This window comes from Schistocerca piceifrons, chromosome 7 (genome assembly GCF_021461385.2).
Source record: "Schistocerca piceifrons isolate TAMUIC-IGC-003096 chromosome 7, iqSchPice1.1, whole genome shotgun sequence".
NCBI classification, from domain to species: domain Eukaryota; kingdom Metazoa; phylum Arthropoda; class Insecta; order Orthoptera; family Acrididae; genus Schistocerca; species Schistocerca piceifrons.
In genome coordinates, this window is record NC_060144.1 from 67,002,396 (window position 1) to 67,028,799 (window position 26,404).

At 38.5% G+C, this 26,404-nt stretch overlaps 1 protein-coding gene across 2 annotated transcripts in view; it reads left to right on the forward strand.

The window, feature by feature from the left end:
* Window positions 1–26,404, forward strand: part of LOC124804953 (phosphatidylinositol 4-phosphate 3-kinase C2 domain-containing subunit alpha) — a 248,117-nt gene that overhangs the window by 109,310 nt on the left and 112,403 nt on the right. For both annotated transcript variants that reach the window (XM_047265340.1, XM_047265341.1), the window contains exons 15-19: window positions 7,456–7,603; window positions 16,852–17,040; window positions 19,578–19,803; window positions 20,327–20,473; window positions 23,192–23,437. In XM_047265340.1, the coding sequence (XP_047121296.1) occupies window positions 7,456–7,603; window positions 16,852–17,040; window positions 19,578–19,803; window positions 20,327–20,473; window positions 23,192–23,437 (956 nt within the window). The remainder of the gene's footprint in view (window positions 1–7,455; window positions 7,604–16,851; window positions 17,041–19,577; window positions 19,804–20,326; window positions 20,474–23,191; window positions 23,438–26,404) is intronic.

Sequence of the window (26,404 nt, forward strand, 5' to 3'; positions counted from 1 at the left end):
GGTGAGCACATGAGTTGTCATCATCTGGATGAAATTGTCACTGAAATGTAACTGATATAGTTGCACTGTTGGTTGCAGAATCTTGTTTCTGTAAGGTAGAGCACTGGGATTGCTCTCAGCAACCACAAGAAGTGTATGTGGTCCGATGTAATATCAACCCAGAACATCACTCCACCACCATCACCTTGCTGCACATGTGGGACAGTGTCTCCAAACAAGTTGTTTGCAATTATCAGGGTACTAAAAGATCAGAGTTTTTTCCATAAACAACAACCAGCTTCAATTCTGGGGCACCCATTCTGCATGATTTCTTCCCCGTCTGTAACAGAGTGCATGGTGTTGTGTACAATGCGGTATTCACCATGTTTGGTTTGATGCAATACATGATGTCCTGTGGCATCTTCAAATGCAAAATGCAGTTCTAGGGTGATGAATCCATAGGTCCTTTGACCCAAAAGTCATAGATATTGATCACCTTAGGCAACTGTCGAATGTGGGTGGCCTGTGTGGTGCAAGTCCTCAATACTATCCGCCAGTTCGAACTGATTCCATGTGTGCACAACATGACTAACTTTGGTGCACACATCAAGCAACTTCTGTGGTTGACAAGCCATCTGAGCACAATGTGATGATGGAAACTCTTGTGATTGGTTGTGACTCCACTTTGTGCCACAGTCATCTTTGACATGTCCCTACTGGTTTGTACTTTCAGCTGAAATGTTGCAATACATTCTATTGTGGTGTTTTACATGTAGGTAGTGGTCTTGGTAACTTGTGTGTGTTTACAAACATCATCATGTGCTACCTTCCAATCAATGCAGCAACTGTCACAATAGCAACACACCTGCATCACATATCAAGGTAACGCAAAACTATTGTTGTCGTGTGTACATCAGTTCGCGCTTATGTATCACTCTACTGTCTATGTATCACTCTATTGTGTTCATCGTATCTGCATGGGCAGTTCATTTTCTACAATTCTGAGAAGTGAAGATTATTCCATAGCATATACTTAGCTCTCACAACATAATAATAATAATAATAATAATAATAATAATAATAAAGATTTTATTGTCTTTAGGCCATTACAGCAATTGACAACGTCAAATGAAGTTACAATTTATAATACAGTGTGATAAGGTATTGACTACTGAAATATTTTAGCTTATATTACAATAAATGTACAGTGGGTCATCTGTTGGATTACTGCATTTTACAGTTGAAGAATTCATTGATATCATAGAACGGGTGGGCAATAAACCATTCATGCAGTCTTTCTTTGAATGTATGTTCAGGAAGATCCTGTATGGCATGTGGCAGCTTATTAAATAGCTTGTGCCCTGTGACTTCATAGCTATTTATTCATTTTGATAGTCTGTGGTAAGGCGTGTATATGTGTTTGATGCTTCTTGTGTTGTAACAATGTACATTTTCTCTACGTTTCACATCTTGTAGGTTCTTCTTCGTAAAGATTAAGACATTGTATATATAGAGGTTTATTACAATCATAATTTTTTGTTTAGTAAATAAGGGTTTGCAGTGAGCCTTATGTGAAGAATTTGTAATTATCCTAATGGCTCTCTTCTACAATAATAGGATGTCATGTATATGACTACAGTTACCCCACAAGATAATGCCATAGGATATTATACTCTGGAAAAATGCAAAATAAGATGATCTGATGTATGTTTCAGGTACACAATTTCTGAGTTGTCTTAATAAATAAATTACTCTAGATAGTTTACTACTAATATAGTTTACATGTTGGCCCCCGGATAACTTTTCGTCTAAATAAACTCCCAGGAATTTAACAGAACTAGGGTCATCAGATAGTGGCTTGTCTCTTAGAGTGAAGATTATCTGCTGAGTTTTATTTTCATTTAGCAGGAAACTATTTTCTCTGAACCAATATGCTGCATGAGTGAGTGTATTTTCAGCACAGGTTTTAAGATCATTAAGACTGTTACTGCTATGGAGAAAAGTCGTATCATCTGCATACAATACAGTGGTGGATCTAATAAACGAGGGGAGGTCATTGATCATTATCAGAAACAGGAAGGGCCCCAGTACAGATCCCTGAGGCACACCTACTTTAACATTTTCTATGTTTGACATTTCCTTACCAACACAAACTACCTGTTTACGGTTGTTGAGATAAGCTTTTAATAGTCTGAGACTGTTTTCTTTGATGCCGTAGAATTCTAGTTTCTCTAGTAGTGGCATGTGCTCAACACAGTCGAAGGCCTTGCTTAGGTCACAGAATGAGACCTGAGCAAAGCCTTTGTTCTCAAAAACTTTGAGGATGTAACTGACTACCGTGTTGATTACATCAATGGTCGACAGATTCTTCCTAAACCCGTATTGTGTAGCATTAATTATTCCTAGATTCTCAAAGTGAGATGATAATTGTTGGTACATGATGCATTCTATTACCTTGGAGAATGTGGGTACTATTGAAATAGGCCTGTAGCTAGATGGAGAGTCTTTATCTCCCTTTTTGTATACTGGGACGATCCTAGACAGTTTTAACTCATCAGGAAAATATCCCTCAATTAAGCACTTGTTTATGCAATGGGTTAAGGGGTAGAGAATGCAGTCACACACTTTTTTTAGCAGGTTGGATGATATGCCATATATATCTAAGCTATCAGATGATTTCAGTTGTTTTATGACCCCTTGTACATATCTAGGCGATACTTCGGAGAAGGTTACCATGCTTGTATTTAGTGACTGTCTACCCCAATTTTGGGAGAGTAACTCTGATGGACTAATGTCTGGTTTGATAATTGCGTCTCCTATTTCTTTCACTGAATTAATAAAAAACTCATTCAGTGTTTGTGGTGGGATATTAATTTTGTCTTTTTTAGTATCTCTGGCAGCACTGTTAATTACTTTCCAAGCGGTTTTGCATTTATTGGTGGAATTATGTATGCTGTTGGCATTGTAGGTTTTTTTGGCTTGCAGGATGGCTTTTTTGTATTCATTCCTGCATTCCACATAGGCTGATTTGGCACAGTCAGACTTCATACTATTGTATATGTTGTACAGTAACAAAACTTGTTTCTTTAGATCTGTCAGCTGTTTAGTGTACCATATATTTTATCTGTTTTGAGATCTGGATTTGTGGCTGCTGTCCATTATTTTGATTTTCTTTATGGGAATACTATGGTTAAATATGGTCAAGAATGCATTAAAAAATCTATCAAATATTATTTTGGCTGGCAGATCATTACTTGATGTGTAATGTCCATCGACACTACAATGGCCAAACCAGTCTCTGTCAGCAAGGGAATTACGAAATGTGTTAATTTTATCCTCAGTTATGGGTCTGGTAATCACAACTGTTGGGACAGGTCTGTTTGCATTGCTCCTATTGAGGGGAATTTTATTTGCATAATTTAGAGATACGGAGTCATGGTCAGAGAATGGGAACACTACAACTTCGCATGTGTTTTCAGTGGTCTTGAAGTTTACAAAGATGTTATCTAAACATGCTTTGTTTCTTGTGGGCCTGTTATTAACATGATGTAAATTGTATTGTCTTAGCAAGTTTTCCAGATCTGCAACACTACCCTTACATTTAGTAACATCAAAATCGGCATTCAAATCACTTCCTATTGCAATATCATAATGTAGCCATTTAATATTACTTAATTCACTCAATAGCATGTCCATTTTTTCTAAAAATATGTTAATGCTTCCCTTTGGTGATCTGTACATGGATACTACTATTAGCTTATGACTATTAATGATTATACCCGTAACTTCAAAGTGCTGTTCATCACACAAGGAATTTAGGTCTAGTTTGGTTATTGTACAATTGAGTGACTGGTTGGAATAAATTGCCACACCACCTCTAATGTGCTTTTTCCTACAGTAGCTATTTACTATACTAAAATTGTCAAATTTGGCAACTGCAAGTTCATTCTCATTAGCCCAGTGTTCACTCAGACAAAAAATATCAAACTGGTTATCAAGTCCAAACTCATTTATGATAAGTTCTTTATCTTTCAGTCCTTGAACGTTAAGGTAACATATTTTAAGATCCATGCTCTTATTGCTTACACACTGAACACTATGGTGATTGGTTTTCAAACGTTTTTCAGGGCTTATCTTTTGGATTTCTGCCTCTTGTTGCCTTTTACTAAAAAATTGTTCACTTGGAGTGGTAGCACATCTACTGTTGTATACCTACTCTTCCCTCCTTGTGATGATATTGTAGATGAAGCTGCTACTAGAGGAATTGATGTAACTGCTGGTATGGTGTCTGGAGGCACTGTTGTGGCGTCTGGTGACTGAGGAGATAAGGTGGTTGCTTCTTCTTCTGCTGCTGTTGAATCTTGCTGGTGAAGTGTGATAGGTACTGCTGCTGCTGCTGCTGCTGCTGCTGCTGCTGTAGGCATTGTTGTGGCAACTGGTGACAGTGGAGATTTGGATGTTGCTTCATCTTCTGCTGCTGTTGAATCCTGTGGATGAAGTGTGGTAGGTATTGCTGCTGCAGCATTTGTTATGTGTGTAGGTACAATTGCTGCTTCCACCTCTACTTCTACTGCTGCAATAGAAGTAACCATTTCTTCAGGCTCTGCTTGCATCAAGCAAGGAACTGGAAGAGCAGCAATTACTTCTTGGTTGTCAGATGCTTTCAGTATCATGCTGATGTTTTGGCACAGAATCTTCTTGCCTCTGTTATTAAGGTGCATGCCATGTCTCGTGTAACAGTCTCTTTGCAAGGAGTCCATACTTATAAAATATGCATTTTGGTAGGCCCTGCAAATCTTTGAGTATTGCCTGTTTGCTTTTATGATTTCCACGTTCGCACATGACCATTCCGAAAGGTCATGCCTATGTGGAATTCCGACTACAAAAACTGATTTCTCTCCTGTTGAATTTAGTATTGCTTTAAGGTTTCGTGTTGCACTGTGGAGGTCGTTTTTATATACATTATTGGCTCCTGCTATGACGACAATATGACGATTATTTTCAGTTTCTATGTTTCTAACGAGTTCTTGGATGGGTGCACCTGGTTTGACAATACTAGTTGCTTGTATACAATGACTGTAACGTAGTATTTTTGCGATCTCACGTCCATGGCTATCAGAGAATATTTTCACTTTGAGTTTTTCTTCACATTTATTGCGGAAGTTTCTGCTCATGTGCTTGTCACTATATAGATTCGGCGTGTTGTTGTCGTCACAGTTTTCCGTGGATTCCACATTTATATCTGAATCTAGTGCATGAAAACGGTTTTTTGTTACCACAGTAATTCTACAGTCACTGAGTTTCACACGACCAACCCTTTTTGGCCTAGTAAACATATGTTGCCTTGTTGTTTCTGCCTTTAGGCCTATATCCACTTCAGAGCACTCGTTTATTGTAGGTAGGACACTGAAACTGCTTTTATTGCCGCGGTTCGTTCCATTCGTTGTATTTATCACCTTTTCGCTTCTTTCTTCCGTGATCATGCTAGTCCTGTGCTCCCAGTTCCGTGTTTTACTTGCTTTGGCGATCGGGATATTACGCGCCTTTTTCAGTTCGGCATTTTCATTTTCTAAATGCGCAATGTCCTGCCTTAGTACATCTACAATTAATTGCAGGCTTGATACACGTTCATTTAGCTTCACTATTTCACTGTTATAATTTATGTATGTTCCGTTTTTCACCACACAACTATAACTTTTGTTCACTTTCTCACTATAAACAACTGTACCGGACGCCATGTTGTATTATTACATTTATTTGTGAAAGGTCACCGATATTTTATACACAAGCATGTGTGCGGTAAAACACAAAAATAAACAAATATACCCAATACCAGTTTGACTGGAACAGTGATACCAATAGAACATTTGACATCTTTTAAATACATTGTCACGTCAATTCTACACATGTGAATGAGTGCACCTGTGTGTTTTCATGTGTGTGTATGTGTGAGGAATTGGGGGGAGGGCTTTAAGGACATTAACCAAAAGCTCAGCAGTCTTTTGAGTCCTGTTTTCTTTTTTCCTGTTGACTATTATAAAATCCACATATGTATTAATCCCAGTGAGGTTTCAGTAATGGCACATCATGTGTGCAACAGTTTTTAAATGTGGTGAAGTCTCCTTGGGAAATCAGCCAAAAAATGTGTTTGTAACAGAGAATTTTCACCATGTTTATATTTTTCAAATTGTAGCTCTAAGATGACAAGTAAGGAAATTTTCAAAACATTGCTCTGAAAGGATCATGTTACTTGATTGATTTCCTAGGGAATAATTCAGCAGTGAAATTTGCCAAGAAAATCTGTATTTACAGATCTTATATCAGAATCTCATAATTGCATATCAAAAACAGAGTATAAAGTATTTCATGCTCAAATGCCTGGACTTCAAGAAAGCCTATGATTCAGAAGAAAGACAAAAAAAATTTTAGGGGATAGGATTAGACAGAATATCTAGTGAAGTGATAAAGTTAACTTTAAACTGAAATGGCTTTCAAGGTAAATGTCAAAGGAAAACAGAGTTGTTCAAAATCAAAACTAGAGTCAGACAGTGATACAGGCACTCCTACCTATTCTTCAACAGTTTCCTTGATATAATGACCAGAGAGTGGTGATAAGAGGCAATTAATCAAACCACACAGCTTCTGAGACAGGCAACTACAACAGGATTAAAAACTTTCATTGAGGAGACATGCTGTATGATTAACTCAAGGCAACTTCTAGGTGGATGACATCAGAAGGAAAAAATCAAAATGTACACAGATTTGAATATGTTGGAGAATAGAGAAAATTTGTTGTGAAAAAAATTGAAGTTATAGGAGGGAACAGGAATAATTTAGCATACAAACAGTGAGTATTTACAATAAGAACCTTTCAGTCAGTAAAACATTAAGACTTTACAATATATAGTTGCATACAAGGCTTCACTCGGGCCAAAGTTTGCATCTTGGACAAATTGGTTACTTAGGAGATACAACTTGTGGAATGAAAGAGTGTCAGGAAGATATTGGGATCTTGAACAGAAATATATTATATATAGCAGACAAGTGAACCAAGAACTGTATTTCCAGAAAGAAAAAATGTAGAGCACCATCAGGAAAATGACTATGTTATTCTGACAGATCTGTAGATCGTATTAGGTGAAATTACCACATCAGATGCTGCAGTTGCTTGTGAGCAAGATAACGAAGATCCCTAGCTCCAAGGGGTATACAGTATGAGTTGTAAGAAAAGGGATTATAATATTAAAGCTGCACAAGTTTCCAGGATAGTAAGTAAAACTTTTTCTCTTCTCTGGATTAGAAATTAGTGTTGGTTTTTCCCCTTAATTTTTTTATTTTGTATGATGCAAATTTGTGGAAATTTGTTCACAATTTGAAAATAATCATCAGTTCTGTAACTTTTTATGCTGGTATTATCTAGAAATTATTTTGTGTCCTCTGATAGCTTTTCTTAAGACTGTGCTCGACATTTTGCAGGGATCGATGTACCAGAGTTTGGTGCCCGAATATTGTTTCCACGACTGGAGCCTCACAAAATGTCTGTACCCAAAGGTGATTTTGGTAGTTTGGATCCAAATACCCAAGAGCTATTGAACATGATTGCTGAGCAAGACACATTTACAAGGTACTTGCATATTTGTAACATTTAGAAATTCTTCATTTGTGTGTTGAACATTTTTTCCCCTTCTCCTCTCCCCAAATGTCTGCTTAAGGTATCAGTTAAGACCAATAAACAGAGTTGACAAAGTATACTGTAATAGTTCCATTTCCTGCAAATACCCACCTCTCCTCTCCCAGGCCCATTAACCATTGAGTACTGTTTTTTATAACACGAGCAGACACTGCCACACTTTGTACTCATGTAAGGAATAAGTGACTTTGTGTTACCAAGGTAAACATGTATGAGCAAAATCACAGTTTACACTTAGTTTAACTAAACAACAATAAAATAAATTTACATTATATGAGTTAATTAACAGTTCACTTGAACAATAAGAAAAGAAAATGTTTCATTATATCACTCTGTTGCCACACATAAGGAGTGACCCACTCGAAACATTAAATAGTGCAGTTGCATCTGATCTCATATACAACTGCCTCATTGTGGGATAGTGCCGCTAGCTCACAATCTGGATCATTTTCTTGCACGGATTGTAAATTTTTTCTTACCTAGCTCACTGTTTATTTTATATTACTGCTGCTCTGTAATACAACGTATGACTGTGTTAGCTGAAGCAGAGACGAATGAATAGATATGGGCTCACAATTGTAAAACAACAATGAAACAGCACAAAACAATGTTATTTGTGGTTGGCACACTTTATATACAGGCAGGCCCGACGAATCAAGACTTACTGTAAATTTTGGTTACTGTGCTACGGTCTTGCAAAAGAACTACTGCTCTCTTTACTAAGGAACACTTTTGTTGTAGCATATAGTGTGTAAACTTGGACTTTGCCCTCATGCTGCTTGAATTTTCTTAGAAATGATCAACTCAGTGGCAGTGAATAAACAATATACTGTAAACGTTATTTGTGCGTGACGAAAGTGGCAAAGCTCCAATGCAACCTCACCAATACGAGACCATGGCCAAAGAGGGGGGAGGGGCGGCGTGCAGGGAATGCGGCCCCTCCCCATCACCAAATGAAATTACTCACTAAGTTGTTGTTTAGTGAAATTGAAAGATATTTTCATTTCCAGTCATACAACGAAAAAGGGATATGCACTATCAGTAGTCAGCAAGGCCAGCAAAATATTTAAACTATCTACACATCCATACTACAATCGGCTATTGCCCATCCCAATTTTAGTCAAAACCAATTGTTGGCCTTGCTTGACCGCCGCTGTTGTTTTGTTAATAAATTTAATTTTTAGTTGCATCTGAGTTTAATGTAAATGCTACCATTTATTGTTTTGTGCTGTGTGCTGTTGTGATAGTTTCTAATTATGGATAGGTCTGTAACAAGAAAGAAGAGGAACATCAATTTTGATTGATCTGCTAGTATTGTGGGAAGTTAAAAATATGTACACACTACCATAATTGCCTAATTACCTATCTATAGCAGTTTAATGTTAACAGTGGATTCGTTGTTTGGACGCTGATAAAACTTTGTGGTTGCAATACATCAGTATTTCACAAGGCTGTGGAGTGGTAAATATCATTAAAAATGACATTAAATTAAAATCAGTGCTTAAAAATGCACTTTGATTTGTTTGTGTCACCGAGAAATCATGTTGATTAACAAAAATATTGCTCGAAATATTTTATCATCAGTAGCCCAAATGGCAAACTATTGCCAAGACTGGTCACTCGGGCAATACTCAATTTAAACTAATACATTTGTCTCCCAGGACATTCTTTAATGCAGAAAATGATCTTTCTTTCACAGAACGAGGGGAGGGGGTTGTGGAGAATGGAATCATTACAGGATGACAGCACATTCTATACTGAGTTCATTTCTAAAACATTTTTTCCAGTGGGTTGATCTGAGCTGATTGCACTCTGCCTCCCCCTTTCATCCAGAATCTACTTACACTTTTTTTATATTCTAAGTGAAGCCAACAAATCCATGCACAATTAAATCTTGAAATATGCATGCATTTGTGCATTATCAAATGGTCAAACATGTGTAATTAAAGAAAAAACATGCAATGTCAGAATTTAATCTTTTGTTGTCATTGATTTTATATTAAAACAATGTACAATAACCAGGTTTATCAAATTCTCAACTGACTTGGAGTAGATTTGTTTGTTGGGCTGCTGAGCTAGCAATCCCTGGATTCTGGAGGTGAGGTGGTTTGAATCCACCCACCAGCAACCTAGAAAATGGTTTTCAGTGGTTTGCCATTCTCAATTTAGGACAGTCAATTCCTTCTGGATACCTTCCTTTCCTGAAAGATTGCAATTCCCTTAAAGACACAGCCCCTCTCCTTGAAAGAAAAGAGCTGCATCGTAGGCGAGCCGCACATCTCTCTGAACACACTCGGCTCTAAAAGCTGTATGATAAATAATAATCCAAATTCTCCTCATATAGGCTCATGGATTTATCTGCTGGGACATTCTTTAATGCTGAAAGTTATCGTCCTTGTATTGAAAATAGTAAGAGATTCATACTTAAATGAGGAAATTTGGGAAAGAGTAAGGTTGAATAATTCCGGATCCTTTGCCTTTTCACCACCAAAAATTGTTCTAGCTTCTCTGTTGAGCGGAGTTCTGTTTATTCCTAAAGCACTGTCGGTAATAAGCATGGTGCCCCAAAAAATTGGCAGTCCATTCCCAATCATTTCCTCAGCTCAAATCTGGACTGAAACAAGAATAATTTAAATTTGCCAAAATACAGCACTCCTAAGTAACAAGATTATATCTCTGCTTGGTGAAATCTCTGAGATCATTTTAGGATAACATTTTTTATCATTCTTTATCTAAATTTTAAGAATAAATGAAGAATGTGAGTCTTTCAAAGGTGTTAACCCTTTTGACCAGATCCTGGCTAAATACTTGAACAAAATGTAGAAATGTTTTGAGCTACAGCAGGGATGAAGACAGTTATGTGTAAACTCATATTGCTCCTATTTTGACAGCAATCACCACTGTTACATACAATATTTTAACTTCACAAATTTCCATCATCATTAGTATTTCTTTTGTGACAGATCTTGCACATTACTTTTTGAGTACAGTGTAGCAAACTCACCATTTTCTGTGGATTTTAATGGAAATTGTCACATGATAAGGTCAGTTCTCTCTCTCTCTCTCTCTCTCTCTCTCTCTCTCTCTCTCTCTCTCTCTCTCTCATGCTGAAATAGTAAACACCATTGTAGACACACGATATAAGGCTGTGCGGCCAGCTGCCCATATGATTATTTGCACTCATAAGGCAAACAGATGAGTGAATGGTTGATTAGACTGCAGTTCATTGCAGTTCATTCTAGCCAATAGACATGTATTCTGAGAATGGGTCCGTGGTGCTGTTTGAGAATGAGTTATTTCCACATTGTGTAACTCAGGCTAAGGTTTTGGGATAAAGTTTCATTATGGAAACTATTATAAGCATCTTACATTGATGTCGGCACTACATTTCAAGCTTCTGTGAAAGATTGCCAATCTTGGAGGTTTTTTATTCATTTAAATTTGGCATGCTTTTTTTCATTGTTTCTGCAACAGTGTTCTGACCCTGACCCATTTTGTTACCAAGGGGGATCAGCTCTGTTGTTTGTTAATTTATTTGGTATAAATCTCTCAAGTGCTGTGGATACTATTTCTCTGAATTCAAGCCACATCTGGTTTACGCTTTCCTTGTTCATTTGGAAGGAGTGGAGATTGTCTCTCAGAAAGGAGACAAGTGAATTTGTATGGGGGTTACAGTATTCAGTCTTGCTAAAGCAACGCTGTGTTCACTAATCCTGTACCTGTTTTGATGCTCGTTATTAGCTCAGGAGTATTTGTTGCTAAGAGGTCAAGTGTATTTTCACAACTGTTTACTATTTTTGTGGGCTCATGAACTAACTGCTCAAAATAATTTTTGGAGAACGCATTTAGCACAATTCCAGATGATGTTTCATACATACCTTTAGATTTAAACATGTATTTTTGCCAACATATCAAGGGTAAATTAAAGCCACCATGAACTATAAGTCTTTGACTTAGATATGTGTTTGCAATGAAGCTCAAGCTTTCTTTGAAACTTTCATCAATTGTATCATCAGAGTTGGAAAGTCAGTAAAAGGATCCAAATATTATTTTGTTCCAGTTGCCAGGAATGAACTCTGCCTGTACTAACAGGAACTATGTGATTCAATTTTGCTACAAGATAAACTACTTCTAACAGCAACAAATGCACCACTGCCAACTGTGGTCAGCCTATCCTAGCGTTCTTTGCAAAAACTTCGTCTGAGATTATCGCCGGCTTTAACCTGCTTTCATTGCCTGTAACTATTTGAGCATCAGTGCTTTCTATTAGCACTTGGAGTTCTGGTACTTTCCTAACAAACCTACAACAATTTACAACTGTTGTACCAAAGGTTTCCTTCTTGTAGAAGGGCATGACCTGTACTTCCTTTCAACTATTAGGCATCTTTTTTGTTTGAGGGATCTATGCTATATTATGGTTAAAAGTGGGGAGAACTCAGACACAAATTTAGTATATGATCTGATAGGAATTCTGTTGGACCCTGAAGTTTCATTAAATTTTAGTGATTTCAACTGTGTCTCAACATCACTAACATTAATGCACACATCACTCACCTTTGGTGTGGTGTGGGACAATAGTCCTGAATTTTCCTTTTTAAAGAAACATTTGAAAATTGAGTTAAGCATTTCTGCTTTTTCTTTGCTACCCTAAATTCCAGTTCCCATCTTGTCCACAAGTGTCTGGATGATAACTTATGTACCACAAACAGCTTTTACATTTGACCAGAATTTCTTTTGGTTTTGTGAGAGATCTTTTGATAACATTCTGTTACAGTAGTCATTGGAGTCTTCATGCATTGTACTCTTGACAGTCAAGTGATTTTCATTCAGCATCTCTCTATTATCGCCCTGTCTTTTGTTTTACACATATTATGCAGCAGTCTATTACTCTAGAAGTCTCTTTACATTGACGTTATACTGTGGACTGTCTCTCCCAGTATGAACTTTTGCACTGGATACGGCTATATCAAGTGCATAGTCAACTATTGTTTTAAACTTCAGCCACAGTTCTACATGGTCCTCTCCAGAGCTAAATGTGTTGTGTTCCTCATTTAGCCATGACAATACCACCTCTTTATCTAATTTGCTGAATGTGTATAAATCCTTACACTTCGTTTAGTTGCCTTCTGCACTTTGGTAATCATTGTTACTAAAACTGCTTAGTGGTCACTGATACTGGTTTCAAAGTGGACATCCTCAAAGTGATCAGGTCTATTTGTTTCCATTAGGTCTAATATACTTACATCATGAGTGGGCATTTGAACTATTTGTTCTGGGTAGTGTTCAAGGAATGTATTAGTTATGTTTTGCAGGACGTGTTGTCACGCCCACCACTTATGAAATTGTAATATTATCATTTTATTGTTGGGTGGTTAAAAATCTCCTCCTCCAATAATAATATGATTGGTGAAACATTCATGTTAGTGGACTGCTGTTTTCACTAATGTTTTCGGTTACATCTGTAGGGGAATCTGGTAATCGATAGAAGGGTTCAAATATAAGTTTGTGCCTGTCATTGATAATGAATCTTAACCATCTATCTTACATGCGGCTTCAGTTTCTGTTTCAGTGGATTTATGTGTCCTGTTCACTGCAACGAATACATCACATGAATTTCCCAGAAGCCTGTCCTGTCGATATACACTTCAATTTTCCCCAGATATCTCACTGCTATCAATCTCTGGCTTTAACCACCCTTCCCGTGTTGTCTAGTGTAAGGCGAACAGCACAGCTTTTTAGGAGTACTTCAAACTGTAGCACTTTGTTGTCAATTAATCATTAGGATTTTAATACTCTTACCTGTAAGGGACACTCAGTCAGCTACCCGAGGAGGAGCCTCGGATGGGTAGTGCACAAATGACCTTAAAGCGTTCTTGACCCTATGACACAAGTCTAGGAAGTAGAGGCCTAGCTTGTCACAGAACCTTCAAAGTCTCTGGGTCAAGCCTTCCAGTACACTCAAGCCAAGGGGCCACAATTAATTCAGGGCACAATGCTACAGATTGTAAGCTTCATGAAACACTGTGAGTAAAGCAAATCTTCTCAAACTTCTCTGTGAGGCACTGGAATGTCAAACATGACTTTGAACCCTGATTACTGGCATTGTTTTCGTCAGTGTGTGCTACAACCAGCAGTTATTTGCACCCTCTTCCCTCAGTGACTGCTGGAACAGCCCCTTCAACATATTGAATGAGGCCCCCGTCACACATACACACTGAGTGTACCTTGTGTTCCTTCCAATCCCTTGCTGCCATCACCTTAAGGTGCTTTGTTATTCATCATACACGTGAACTGTGAGCAATAACAGACCACAAGCTATAAGTGTTTTCCACCTTTTGACATGACACACAGCATGTTTCCCAACAAATAAAATGAGCCTCACTCGTTCAGTTTGTTTCAGTGGAAGACAGTGCTTGGGACTTGTTGGTTATGTGGATAGATGTAGCACCATGAATTCTCCCTGGTTTCCCCCTCCCCCCACCCCTCCCCGTTGTACAGCATAACCAGCCTTACCACTGAAACATCATCACAGTCAAGTAATAAGCAGTGAAAGATCATGTGTTTCCTGTACATATGACAGGATCAACAAGAGATGCTAGTTCTTTAGGTACCTTTGGTATATCTGGTGTATGACTCTTGGTAGCCCTCAAAAAGTACCAATTTGCAGCAGCTTCCAATCACATAACAGACGTCAAGGCAATTTCTAGCTGCTTATGAACAACATATAGCACGATAACAGCATGCACAGCAAGGGTGCATTGGTTATGTTTAAATTTTTTGAGAGAACAGTAAACAAAAACTTTAAAGAAAGCCTGCTAATTCTCTTTTATTAAAAATGAAATTCCTCCAACTGCACTTAAGATTTTATATTTACTTCGCTACTAGTTTCGATGTTGCGTCAATGCCATCTTCAGGCCCGTACACTTACATACAGCTAGAGGAATTTCATTTTTAATAAAAATTATACCAGCTGTGTCCCACCTCCATCCAGTTTAAATATGGATGTATGAAGAATTCTCTTTTAGTTTCTAAAGTCCAGCTAAAACTATTACTAATTACCTATAGAAACTGGAGCAGTTAATTTGCAAAACAAGGTTTCTATTAAGGCTACAGAGAAACTGGGGTAGGAGTTAGTTTCTGTAGCTTTATTGAGGATATAGGTGGTGACAAACTCAAAAATAGTGTCAATTTACTTTAAATGCAGACAATATACTCTCCTGTTGAAAGCAAAAACAAAACATGAAATGATATATTAGTTACAACATACTCTACAATAACTGAGAATCACAGTCACCAATTTACTATGAAATATGTTATGCACTATATTCACAACTTTTGCATTTATGTAGTTTCATGACACCTTCAAATATGAACAAAGTGGTGTCAGTATATCTCACAAAAATGACGTATATTGTGGAGCACGTCTCTAAGAGGGGTGGCTAACGGTGAAGTCAGCACACTGAGATGGACAGTTATCATGTTTGTGTGAATTATGTTTGTATGAATTTTTGTGTTTGTTTCTACAGCCGAGAATTCATCCAACAGTTTACATTTAATTGTGCCTATCTGTTGCTCAGTGTCTCCCCTACATAGTGTGTCGTAACCATTCCTAATTCACATTATTATTCCATCCTGGATTTTTGATTGTATGAGTGAGACTTCAAAAATAACTTTCCTTAACGTGTTTACTTTTTGCTGATGAGTCCCTGAGAGGAAAGAGCGAAGGTGAGCTGTCAACTATGCCATTGAAAAGTATGTCTTCAATAGTTGACTGACAATATTTGATGTAAGAGTACTCCACTTGTAGAAGTGCGCCTGTGTGGTAAAAAGTGTCTTAATCTGGTGTTTTAGAAATGTCCAAAAAGAGGCAAACTGTAGGCAGAACTTTTTAGCCACAGTGAACAGCAGGTGCCTCTGTAATGTCCAAATTTAAATAAGTAAGGAAACAAAATATTTTAATTTCTAGATTTTGGTGTAATTAGTTTCATGCTTCTTTATCTTTTGCCCATAACTCTTGTGAATCTCATGTGTGCCTTCTGACGGCTGTTAACTATTTTCTTCAAATATAACTGTTACCCAGGTGTTAGAGTAGAGATATTAAGTGCAGGAGTTGGCAGACAAAGCAATAAAAGCAAGGGAATCAAACACAAAAACTTTGTCTCCCCCCCCCCCCCCCCTCCCCCTCAAACTGATAGTTATCCTTGAGGATAGAGTTTGAGATGGATCACATGTTCCATTCTGACCACTGAGTGCCATGCATTTGCATATTTGTGGTTATAATGCAACTGAGTACCCAGAAATGCCCATGTATATAGGTATATATTTATTCCAGTTCTATATTAGTCCATCTTCTCCTTCCACCTCTCTCTGTCCACCTCCAGCTTCCTCCTCCCCCTTGTGTCCATCCCCTCCTGTCTCTAATCTCTCTCCAAGTTATTGCCTCTGCCCCAATAGGAGGTTGCTGTTTCTTACACCCATAGTATTTCTTTCCAGATAGTAAGTAGAATATACATATTTTACATATATTTAACATATTTCACACACACATTTGTTCATGCAGTTCACCTGTAATGGCAGCAGATTTTGCCATGCAGTTTTGTTTTCACACAGCTCAATGTTTATGTCGTCATATCTCCTGAACTATGTATTTTACAACGATTTCGTAGTTACATTCAGCAGCATATGTGGATATTGTCTGCGAAATGTGTTGTGAATAGATTAGTAGCAAAGAAGTAATGTATGAACAGTGCAAATGTATTAAGTGATAATTGTTGTTTACTTTCATCATTTTCTGGGACATGTCAGCAAGAAAACATTTTGTAAAAGTACGGAATTGTGTGTAAAGTCTGTTACAAGTCCCTCCCTATGTGTTCTCATTCTCAAATACTAGATGAATAAATCCTTTGGTATTTGCACATCATGGGCTACTCTTCTTTTTCACTCGTACCCTACCCCTTTAATAGGTAGGTGGTTCTTACTCCCATAGCGATTTTTTTCAGACAGTAAGTGACACATGTACGAAGTTTGTTTGAAATAGGTCCAATGGGTTAGGAGCAGATGTGGAACATACATACATTTTCATAACATGTATGTGTTTATACAAAGAAAAATTTAATTGTTCTATTGTAGGAGTTATTTCATGCAATCAGTTAATCACGTACTTGGTTGTTGATGATATACAGAACACCTGTCGAGGAACGTGAAGTGCTGTGGGAGAAGCGTCACTACCTGTACTCAAAACCAAAAGCATTGCCCAAGGTGCTTCTGGCTGCACACAGCTGGGATTGGGCATGTCTGGCAGATTTGCATGCCATGATACATAATTGGGCCAAAATGGACCCCCTGAGTGCTCTGCAGCTACTTTTGCCTTGGTAAGTATAGATACACACACAAAACTTCTTTCCTTATTCTGTTGTTTCCATTCTATTTCCTGCCTATTCCTCCTGTTTTCTCACTTAATCGTGTTTAGTAAAGTAAGTTTCTCAAAGAAATATGAACAGCTTTTGAAGTGTATTTCACTAATACAGAGTGATAAAGATGTAGATTGCAATGACAGTGTGTATGATCAGGATTTCTCACTGAAGTGCAGTAAACAATTGTTACTAGCTTAAAATATGTGGTAAATTATTGCTTGATTTACAATAATCAGTCAGGTATTTCCAAGAAGTATTGCTGTTCTGATTTCCATAGTATTTTTCCCAAAATACAGGGTGATTCAAAAAGAATACCACAACTTTAGGAATTTAAAACTCTGCAACGACAAAAGGCAGAGCTAAGCACTATCTGTTGGCAAATTAAGGGAGCTATAAAGTTTCATTTAGTTGTACATTTGTTCGCTTGAGGCGCTGTTGACTAGGCGTCAGTGTCAGTTGATGCTAAGATGGCGACCGCTCAACAGAAAGCTTTTTGTGTTATTGAGTACGGCAGAAGTGAATCGACGACAGTTGTTCAGCGTGTTTATACCAACGTTTAATACACCACCTATCAGGAGGTTTAACACCATACTTCGTTCGAAATGCACGCATCCAGCAAGCATTTGTTCGCAGCCCGTGACAGAGCACTTCATCACTGGCCTCCAAGAAGCCCTGATCTTACCCCCTGCGATTTTTTCTTATGGGGGTATGTTAAGGATATGGTGTTTTGGCCACCTCTCCCAGCCACCATTGATGATTTGAAACGAGAAATAACAGCAGCTATCCAAACTGTTACGCCTGATATGCTACAGAGAGTGTGGAACGAGTTGGAGTATCGGGTTGATATTGCTCGTGTGTCTGGAGGGGGCCATATTGAACATCTCTGAACTTGTTTTTGAGTGAAAAAAAAAAAACGTTTTTAAATACTCTTTGTAATGATGTATAACAGAAGGTTATATTATGTTTCTTTCATTAAATACACATTTTTAAAGTTGTGGTATTCTTTTTGAATCACCCTGTATGTTAGAAGTAATATTTTCTACTGCACCATTGTATAAGACTGACTGACCTAGTTCTCTGGATTCTATTGCGCAGTTTGCAAGGTTTGTAAACACTGTTGGAAATTGTTATTAGCCATTTCCTCTTTTTTTCAGTATCCCACTGCACTAAAAATGTCATTCAGTGTTTTGCAAAAGAACCTGCATATTAGAACAAAAATTTTCAGAGAGGACTGATGCAACTTTGTTTTATTTACAGTACTGTTTTGCAGTATTTAATTTTGTTGGTGTGATGTCACCAATGTTGATGTGGTGAATAGTATAAATATCAATTATACTGATGCCATCATTTAGTTACATCAGTAGAAGATGTTGATCTTTGGAAAAATAGTTGTGAATAAATGGAGCAGATGATCATTTCTTTGTTTTTTGTGATGTTCATGGATCGAGTGTATTGTTGTAGATTGTATTCATGATTCCTGCATAATTGGCAACAAATTTTACACTTTGAGAGAATAAAAAGAAAACAGTAGAATCATTTTTTAAATCACATTTTTAGACCAAATGTAAATGGAGACTTAAACAGGTATGGAGAATTTTAATTGCAAACAACTTTCTCTGATGTAAATAATAATTGAAAGTATCTTTAAGATTTTCTTACTGGTTATTTTAATTACATTAATATTTTTAGTTGAGATAGGATCAAATAGCATTCAGTTTAGGTTTCACGGAGTTGGCTAGATCACCCTGTTCAGAACATTAGCCCTTTGTAGAACTACTGTAATCACAAAAAGTTTTATTTCTAATGTACGGCTTATTTCTTGTTTACCCACAGACAGCATAGATTTGTAACTTAGGTGCTGTTGGCAGCACAATCCTGAAACACTATGAACCTGATTTGTAAGAAAGACAAAATATTGGGCATTATATGCAAGAAAATATTCCATTAGGACAGAGCTTGTAACATACAAGGAATTAATTTTTAAATATGGAGGACTGTAGATAAACCTCAAAAGTCTGTTGGCCTTCCTTGCAATGAATTACTTTTGATGGTAGTAAATAAGAGCTTTAGTTTTTTGTAAGTGCACAAAATTGATAAAATTCCAAAATAAGGAAAATGAAAAGTGCATTCAGTTGTGAATCTGTGAAGAACAGAAAAAGTTAATTTCACTTCTCAAATTCAGAGCCTCTGTTGGTTTTTTTAATACTCTGTTAACTTTAAAGTGGTGAAACTAAAATGGACAATGTTAGCTACAAAAGAGGAAGCTTAATTTCAGTCATGACTCAGGACAAAATCAGAGGCCGCAGGAGAGATCTGATTTGCAGAGAATTAATTCTGTTGTTAATTATAGGTATATAGTCGTGTCACATAGGTTGATCAAAGGAAATAAATGTGAAGGTGATTTGTGTCATTTTATTGCAACATAAAATGGAAAACTGATCATAATTTCTGAGATTTCTGAAATGAGTGTGTTATACATAAACTCCCTGTTCCAGCTTCCCAGATACAGAAGTGCGGCGTGTAGCTGTAACATGGGTGGAAGACATGGGTAGTGATGAATTGGTGGATTTACTGCCACAGTTAGTCCAAGCACTAAAACACGAAACTTGGGAAGCTTCACCGCTCGCACATTTCCTGCTAAAGAGGGCGCTTATTTCACCACGTGTTGCACACCATCTGTATTGGCTTCTCACTCAAACTTTGCCAGGAGAATCACCTCAGGTGAGTAGCCTTCTTAAGTAAACATTTAATCTATGGGGCATAACTGCTTGTCTGCCGATGCTGTTGTAGCTCTTGGAATTATTAGTTCCTTTGTTGCGAAGGGGCGAGGAATAGATTGAGGGGCATGGTTACAAAGGAATGGTTGGTTACTCAGACCACAGAATGATAGGGATACACTGTTGTGGGAATGAAAGAAGACCAGTAAGCCAATAATTTATAAATGATTCTCTTGTTGTGTCAGAATTAATTAAACACATGTTCAACTGCAGTCATGCTTTTTACATAAATAATAGCCCAAGCAAATTATTGTTGTGTTTTACACTTACCAAAGATTCGAATTCTTGAATTTTTATATTTTGTGAGTTCACGATCCATTGACAAGGAGTGATTAAAGTTATTGTGTTTTATGTCAGTATATTAGAAAAATGCTTATTTAATTGCAGAGTAGTTTTTAAGGTTCTCACTATTAATCAAGTCATTGATTTTGGTACTGGGAAGAAGTAATACTTTTTTTCGCCCGTAGAACACTTCAGAAGCTATTCACTATGATGAGAGGACATTGAGTGAAGCCCGCTATTACCGACGGTTGCAGTTGATGCTTAGAGCACTGATTGCTATTTCTGGCAGTGCCCTGCGGCAGAGATTTTTTTCACAACAGCTGCTTGTAAAAGTAAGTATAAAGATAATTTATTTTGTAATGAAATGAAATGTCCATCAAAATAGTTGCTCAGGGAAAGGCTAATACCAGGAGATATTTTTCCCCTCAAAAGTAAATAGTGCATAAGCCTTCTGCTGAATTGCAATATTAATCAGGTGACATACATTGTTATTTATCATATATTATGAGTTTGTTGTACACAGTCTTGGTGTTTCTGTCTTTAAAACAGAACTAAGTATACTCTGTGGAATTTTAAAAATGTTGATTAATCATCAAACAATGGAAAATACAGGATGGAATGTAACAATATTATGAGAAGGAAAGTTTCTACTCACCATACAGCGGAGATGCTGAGTCGCAGATAGGCACAACAAATGATTTTCACACTAGAAGCTTTTGGCCAATGGCCTTTGTCAACAATAGATACACATATGCACACGCACACCCACACAAACATAACTCACACACACAACTGCAGTCTCAGACAACTGAAACCACACTGCGAGCAGCAGCACCCGTGCATGATGGGAGTGGCGACTGGGGGTGGGGGTAAGGAGGAGGCTGGGGTGGGGAGGGATATTATGGTTATGATGGTGGACAGTGAAGTGAAGTGCTGCAGGTTGGGGAGCAGGAGGGGGGGGGGGGGGGGGGGGGAGAGTAGCATCTCCCCTATATGGTGAGTAGCAGCTTTCCTTCTCATTATTATATTGATTTATCATCATTTGAATGATATTTTGCACATAACATAAATATATACAAATGAAGATGAGCACATCACTCTAATGCTGCTGCTTTCATGTGTAAAAAAATTGGAAGCACTCCTAAAGAAAAAAATCAGCTTTGATTTTAATAATAATCATTTTGGTGTGGTAAAGAGACCCAAAATTATTGTAAAACTTTTCGAATTTTTAATTCTGGGTTGAGTAAAAATGATATTTTCAGTCTGTAGTGGATGTACAGAGCAGAAGGTAGGAACACAAATAAAATCTATTGACGGTAGCTCAGCTTAAAAACTGGAAGTCTTCATTGAAACACACTTGTACACAAATAGTTCCTGTGTCTGATGAAGATGAGCACAAGTTGTTAAGCTGAGTTCCTGTTTCTGAGCCTATCCACTGTTCCATACTCCCACTGTATGTCAAGTGCTTATCTTTACTTTTTTTGCTAATTGTATTCTGTTCATTTGTTCCCAGTATTGCATGAATTTTATCTATTAATTTGTTAAATTATCATTTTCCTCTGCATTGTCTTATTTGCCAGTGAATCTGATTTAAAAATAAAATTTGTAATTTTGCAAAAAAGGAAAGCATAAATATCAAATGAGCTCAGGCTAATTTAGAACAGTCTTGTCAAACAACGGAGACTCCATCTAGGAATATCAAATGTGTAGGAAAAGATAGATTGCTACTTACTATAAAGAACACAAATCAAGTTGCTGACAGGCATGATTAAATGACACTCACCTTAGCTTTCGGCCACAGCCTCCATCAGTAAAGAGGACACGCACGCACACACACACACACACACACACACACACACACACACACACACACACAAGCAAGCAAGCAAGCAAGCACGCACGCCTCACGCACACATGACCGCCAACTCCAGCATCTCAGCCCAGAATGCAACATCACGTGGCATGCAAGCAGCAATCGGGAGGGGAAGGGGAAGGGATAGTAGTGTATGGCTGGGGAAAGAGACTCACCTGTCTGGTGGAATGTGCAGGGACCGTATGACTGGGGAAAGAGACTCACCTGTCTGGTGGAATGTGCAGGGACCAGACTGCTGACAGGTGCAACATCATGAGGTTGTGGGACAGGGAACTGGGGGGAAAGGAACAAAAAAGGAGAGGAGCAGGGAAAGACAGGTGGATGTGTTGGCAGAGGGCTGCAAATAAACAGTGTGTGTGTGTGTGTGTGTGTGTGTGTGTGTGTGTGTGTCTGTGTGTGTGTGTGTGTGTCCTCTTTACCGACCAAGGCTGTGGCTGAAAGCTTTAAGTAAGTGTCTTTTAATAATGCCTGTCTGCAACTTTACATGTCTTCTTTATGGTAAGTAGCAATCTATCTTTTCCTGCACTGTAGAATTGTCTAGGTTAGAGCATATACTGCACTTAAAAGAAAATGTTTGAATGTGCACTAGAGGAATTAATAAGGGAGAAAGAGCCAAATCCGCAATCAGTGCTTTATCCTTGCAGTGCTATAACAATTCGTTATTGAATTTTTTATTAACTTACCAAGTCAGCAAATAATACGTAAAACAGCTGGAGATAATTTTTATTGGGGTGAATTACTTATCTGCTCAGATCTTTTCATTTACTTTAAAGTGCTGTAGCACATGTATCCAGCAAGTGCAGTTTTGATTGACAATCACAGTGGAGCAAGAGACTTCATAGTATCACACTGTTGCTGATGGGCTGTCTCTGAGCAATTGGTAGTTACTTAGGTGCATCATGCCCTGTGTCAGTAGGAATTCCGATGAGATTACTTTGCTGTTCTATAAAATTTTAAGTTGGAGGGAAGCAATCCAAAAATTAAATGAGCAATTTGTTTCTTCAGTGTTTTCGTATTATTGTCTGTCATTTAACCTGTGAATTGCTTTATAACCAGAAGTGATACAGTTGCATTCATCCCAACCCAGGGATAGATGGCATTGTAATTTCAAATTGAATGTAAGATTAGATTGTTACTGTAATATAACTGTCAACTAATTTCGTGTATTTTCTGACAGAATATGTATGAAACAGCTGAGAAGGTGAAGAGTACAAAAGAATCATTGCGACTAAAGGTTCTAATACAAGAACTTGAAGTGCTTCATCATAGTTTAAATGAGAATCCGACTTGCTTACCATTGAGCCCTAGTTTAGAAGTTGGAGGTATCCAGGTTCGCACATGCTCTTATTTCCCATCCAATACACTGCCTCTGAAGATAAACTTCTTGAGCACAGAGTCTGGAATTATACCTGCTATTTTCAAGGTAACTCACCAGTTCAGTGTGTGTGTGTGTGTGTGTGTGTGTGTGTGTGTGTGTGTGTGTGTGTGTGTTTTTATCTTGCTGTCTCATAAATTTTACCAACAGGAAAATTTACTTAAGCAATCTATAAAATTATGAAACATGATTTTGTTCTCACAGCAGGTGGGTTCCTCTCATTCTGGGCCCTGAGTAACCTGACATTGTTTTTTAAGTCTGACCAATTAATCAATGAATTCTCCCCAAGGAAAGGACTAATCATTCCAAAAATTGTAGTGTTGTTTACTTTTTTCAACCGAATAAATATTTTGCCTCCTGAAGATAATTTATGGCCAGCAGTTGTCTCATAATTTTGTAATTGCTGGTAAATCGTCAATTTTTAGTTTATCGGAAACCTTATTGCGTCCTGTCTGTCTTTATTCTCTACTCTTCCTCGCCTTGCCTTCTCTTCTTACCTAAAGTCCTTTTCTTCACTTTTTCCCAAACCATCTTCCTCCTAGTTTCTGCTGTACAGTACCACATGCTATGCATTGTTTGCTTTGGTGTAGTGCTGAGTGAGGTGGGGCAGTGGTTAGCATACTGGACTCTCATTCGGGGGGACGATGGTTCAGTCCCGCATCCGGCCATCCTTATTTAGGTTTTCCATGATTTCCCTGAATCGCTTCAGGCACATTCGGGATGGTTCGTTTGAAAGGGCACAGCCGACTTCCTTCCCCATCCTTCCCTAATCCGATGAGACTGATGACCTCACAGTTTGGTCTCCTCCCCCCAAATCAAACCCCAACCCCTTTGGTGTAGCAGCTCCATAACTTACTGACAACATGGTTACTGTATCAATTCTGATCTCCTGCAGTTATTTCTCATTAAACATTCATGTTTTTTGGAAAGTTGCAAGGCTTTATTATTAATGCAATATCGGAATTTTCTTGAACATTCTAGGTATTTATAAATACGAGCATTCTGCTAAGCCTTGCAGTTCAGCTCCAGGTTTTCTTTTGTGTGTTCTCAATTAATGTACTTTCATTGTTAAATGCTACTTCCTGAGGTGGCCCTACTACCCACCCCCACCCTTTTTTATTACTTTTATCTTCAGTCTTCTGACTCATTTTATGCAGTCGGCATACCTCACGAATTCCTCTCCTGTGCCAACCTCATCATCTCAGAGTAGCACTTGTACCCTAAGTTCTCAGTCATTTGTTACATATATTCCAGTCTCTGCCATCTTCTACAGTTTTTACACTCCAAAACTTCATGAAAGTGATTCCCCAGTGTCTCAATACATGTTCTATCATTGTATCCAATCTTCTAGTCAGTTTTTCTGTATGTTCCTTCCTTTGCCAATTTTGCATGGAATCTTCCCATTATTTATCTCATCGATCCACCGGATTTTCAACACTGCTGTAGCACCACACATCAAAAGCCATGACTCTCTTCTTTTACTTTTCTCCCACAGTTCATGATTCACTCCAAAGTACATTTCCAGAAATTCAGATTAAGGCCAATGTTTAATACAAGTAGACTTCTCTTGGCCAGGAACACCCTCTTTGACTGCACCATTCAGCTTCTTATGATCCTCCTCCACTGGAGGGAGGAGGGGTGCCCACAGTTCTTTTGTGAGTTTGTGTATGGTGTACATGGGGCTCCAAGCTGGTGCAGCCCACTGTCACCCCCACCCCCACCCCCACCCCCCCACCCCCAGGCCAGATTTCCTTTCCCTCGCCCCTCCCTTCCTGTTCTTGCTCCTCTCCCTCTGCCCCCTCCTTCTGGTCTTTGTGTTCTTACATATGTCAACCTGTATAAATGCTTGGTTGACTGTATTTCTCAGTTTTATTCCCCTTGCCTTTATCCTTTCATCCTTCCTTTTCGGCATTTTGATCCTCCTTTGGGCATTGAACTCCACTTTAAAATTTTTCTCTCCTAATGTGAGCCGTTTCGGCAAGAACTCCCTCCATAGCATCTAAGGCATGGTTACCTCTCTGTCTTCCTTTCCCACCATAGCCTCCCTCCATCCTGCTATGTCACCAACAAGTGTAGCCAGTCCATGGGTTGAAGCTGTTATGTACCCATCTTCTGTTAAGTATGTGCAGAAAGGTCGTAAGGACAATCACACTGATACTGGTGGTTTTATTCTGTTCTTGAGGGAGGTACCCTCTCAGAGAAGGTCAAGGTTATGTATTGTCAGTGTGACATGGTTCTGTACATCCCACTGCCCATGAGATGCTTCCGGTACTTGTGTTTCAGTCACATGTCTTCCCGATGTATGGTCAACCCTATATGTGGTGAATGTGGACAACCACTCCATGATGATAAGAAGGAAAAGAAGATAAGGGTGTATAAGTCCCTTGATCATTTATCTTACTGTGACGCTCATCAGAAATATTGCTGATTTCACTCTGTGTTGGTGACTTCTACCTTTGCTTTTGTTACGTCCTTCCTTCTCCTCCCTCTTCCTTACCCCAGTCCTGCCCCTCCATGTGCCACTCCCCCTCTCTGGCTGGAGAAGTGTCCCCCCTTCTTCAGCAACTGCCAATGATAGAGCTCCATCTTTGAACCTCTCCCCCTGGTGTCTCTCAGGCCGGATGGCTGCTACCACAACTAGGCCATGGGACACAGTCTGTGCGCCCCAAGGTCACCTGCTCTCATTCCCTTCTGGATCTTGCAGAAGCCTGCTCTCCCTCCATGCTCAGCCCTCCTCAACCTCTGGAAGAGGAGGAGAAGAAGAAGAAGAAGAAGAAAAAGAAGAAGCCCCAGGACAAGGCCTCCTTGGTGCCCTTGTAGGTGGCATCTCCCCCTCAAAACCTGAGTCTGACCTCGTATTTAAGGGTATTATCCCATTCTCATTGGTGATGGGTGGTGACCCAATGGCGTGATTGGCTCCACCCCATCCAACACCCATTAGGATACCGACTCTGTGCGTACGCAGTGGAACTGTAATGCGTGCTACTGTCACCTCCCATAGTTGCAATACCTCAT